The 2,139-nt window shown below is 42.4% G+C and overlaps 1 protein-coding gene across 1 annotated transcript; it reads left to right on the top strand.

Moving 5' to 3' along the window:
- Window positions 1-15: 15 nt before the first annotated feature.
- Window positions 16-1,117, top strand: LOC106321638 (F-box protein At5g25290-like). Its single transcript, XM_013759880.1, has one exon. The coding sequence runs from the start codon at window positions 16-18 to the stop codon at window positions 1,072-1,074; it is 1,059 nt and encodes a 352-aa protein (XP_013615334.1). The 3' UTR covers window positions 1,075-1,117.
- The last annotated feature ends 1,022 nt before the right edge of the window (window positions 1,118-2,139 follow it).

The following is a 2,139-nucleotide window of genomic DNA, read 5'->3' as shown; positions in this document are numbered from 1 at the left end:
AGAATCTGCCTCATGATGAGCTCGCCGGATCTACATCGGAGTTTAAAGCGGACGAGCCCCCAGTCAAGCGGATCACCAGGGCTGATGCTTTTTCCGAGAGACGGTGGTTGTGTGCTGTACGACCCTATAGAAGGCAATATCCAGACTAGCCTGGGAGACTTTCCAGGGTGTAGATTCCTTGCAAACTCGGGCAACTGGCTCTTGGTGTTAGATTCTGGATCCAGTTTATATATCATAGACGTGTTTAGTAAGGAAACGATCCCTCTTCCGTCTCTAGAGTCGATTGAGTCAGCTGATTGTATTGTCAAGCGCGTGGGAGATAGAGAATTTATAAGGGAGGAGTCTGGCGCTATTTACAAGGATCTGAGTGCTGATGTGGTGAGGGGACTTTTGTGGGTTTCCGAGAGTGGAAAAGAGTACGTCGTGTTGTGGCTCTTCGACCTCCCTGGCCACTCTTACATGAGCTTCTGCAAGAATGGGGATACTCATTACACTGACATTCCTCTCGTTTTCGATGACTATGCCTTTCACAAGTTTGATGGCTTGTCGGATATGGTGCTACGTGGTACCCGCCTCTACGTCTCAACAAGTCGTCGTTTTGTTCGAGCCTTTGATCTGTCTGGACCGCAAGGTTTCTTCAAGGACATTACCGGTCAAACACCATTCCCAATGCTTTCTCGTCATGATCAGAGGTACGATTCTAGCATTGCGGTTACAACATCAGGAGAGGTTCTGTTGGTCGAGAGTGATCCACGCAGTAGGACCTGGTTCCGCCTCTACAAGAAGGATCCTGATGTACAAGACCCAGATCACGCCTGCCACACGGTTACTGAGGTACATTCTCTTGGTGGTGAGGCTCTGCTTCTTGACTTGGGTTTCACTGTGCCTGCTAACAAGGCCCTTGGTATCAAACCAGACTCCAACTATTTCACCCGTCACTTTCGTCCCTGCCATTGCTCACCTCGCGACCTTGACATCTGTGTGTACAATCTTGCAACCAAGTCCCTCGTTCGCTTTCCCGATCTTGACAAGATGAATCTCATGGATGCTCGATGGTTTCTCCCTGGGAATTAGTTCTTTCTTCTTGTGGTATTTTCCTTTTATTTATACTTTTGAATAACAATTATGGTGTTGACTTACTTCCCCTCTGTTTAGTTAACTAAACATCAATCAACATACTTATATCTTGCTGGACATTTTGTTTACATTAAGACCTAGTGAGTGGTGGAGAGAATGAGAATGAAGCCGGTCATCAACATACTTATATGAATTAAAGATAAACAAAACCTGCTTAGTGGTTTACAATTTGATAACTTAATAGTTAAAACGAGTGAGTTTTAACCTGCTGTAGACCGGGTGGATATGCCAAGAAGGAGAATTCAAGAATGTGAGGTTGGAGATTTGGATACCATCGGAATTCATAATCTCAATCAAATATGGTCTTGTGTATTTCAATTCTTCTCTCTTGAATTTTCCCCACCATGGACCATTGGAATTCTCCTTATCCATCAACTGTGCCATTCTCACTTTTCCATTCAAAAAATTGCAATTCGGTTTAGGAAATCTTTTGAATATTCTTGGTTAATTTCAGTGTTTTTAAAACCGGATCAACCCAATAGTTGAACCGGGTTCGGCCATGAACCGGTTACATAGCCGGATTGGGTCTAGTAATTGGTTGGACCATGAACCGGTCACGTAGCCGGATTGAATCTCAAAGTTATTAAACTGATAAAAACCATTAAAACTATCAAAAATCTATAAACCAGATTGTTGAATCAGGTTTGATCTGGTCGAACAATATTGAACTGTGACCCAAAAATTATCTTGTTCAGCTTCCGTTACAGCTTCCATTACGGTTTTAAAAACACTGCTTAATTTAATACTAAGTGAGATACTAACCGGTGATAACCGAAAAGTAGACTGATGAATCTTCCACCATCAGTTTCTCTCCCGCGTGCGTACGAAGGCAATGGCTCTATCACTCATAGTCACTTTCTTCCTACAAATAACATTCGTACAAACAATTTTCATAATTAGTTTAGGATTTGTTTAAAAAAATTATTGCACACTAGACAGAAACTATTAACTATTTACTCACTACAAGAAAACAGCAAAGATTCTGAGGGAAAAAATCGTCGG

Source organism: Brassica oleracea, unplaced genomic scaffold (genome assembly GCF_000695525.1).
Source record: "Brassica oleracea var. oleracea cultivar TO1000 unplaced genomic scaffold, BOL UnpScaffold02238, whole genome shotgun sequence".
Taxonomy (NCBI): domain Eukaryota; kingdom Viridiplantae; phylum Streptophyta; class Magnoliopsida; order Brassicales; family Brassicaceae; genus Brassica; species Brassica oleracea.
The sequence above is the reverse complement of the archived record's forward strand: the minus strand, read 5'-3'. Positions and strand labels throughout refer to the sequence as shown.

What these genes read in the sequence shown, in the direction of transcription:
- LOC106321638 (XM_013759880.1), top strand. Translation starts at nt 16, where the DNA reads ATGAGCTCGCCGGATCTACATCGGAGTTTAAAGCGGACGAGCCCCCAG.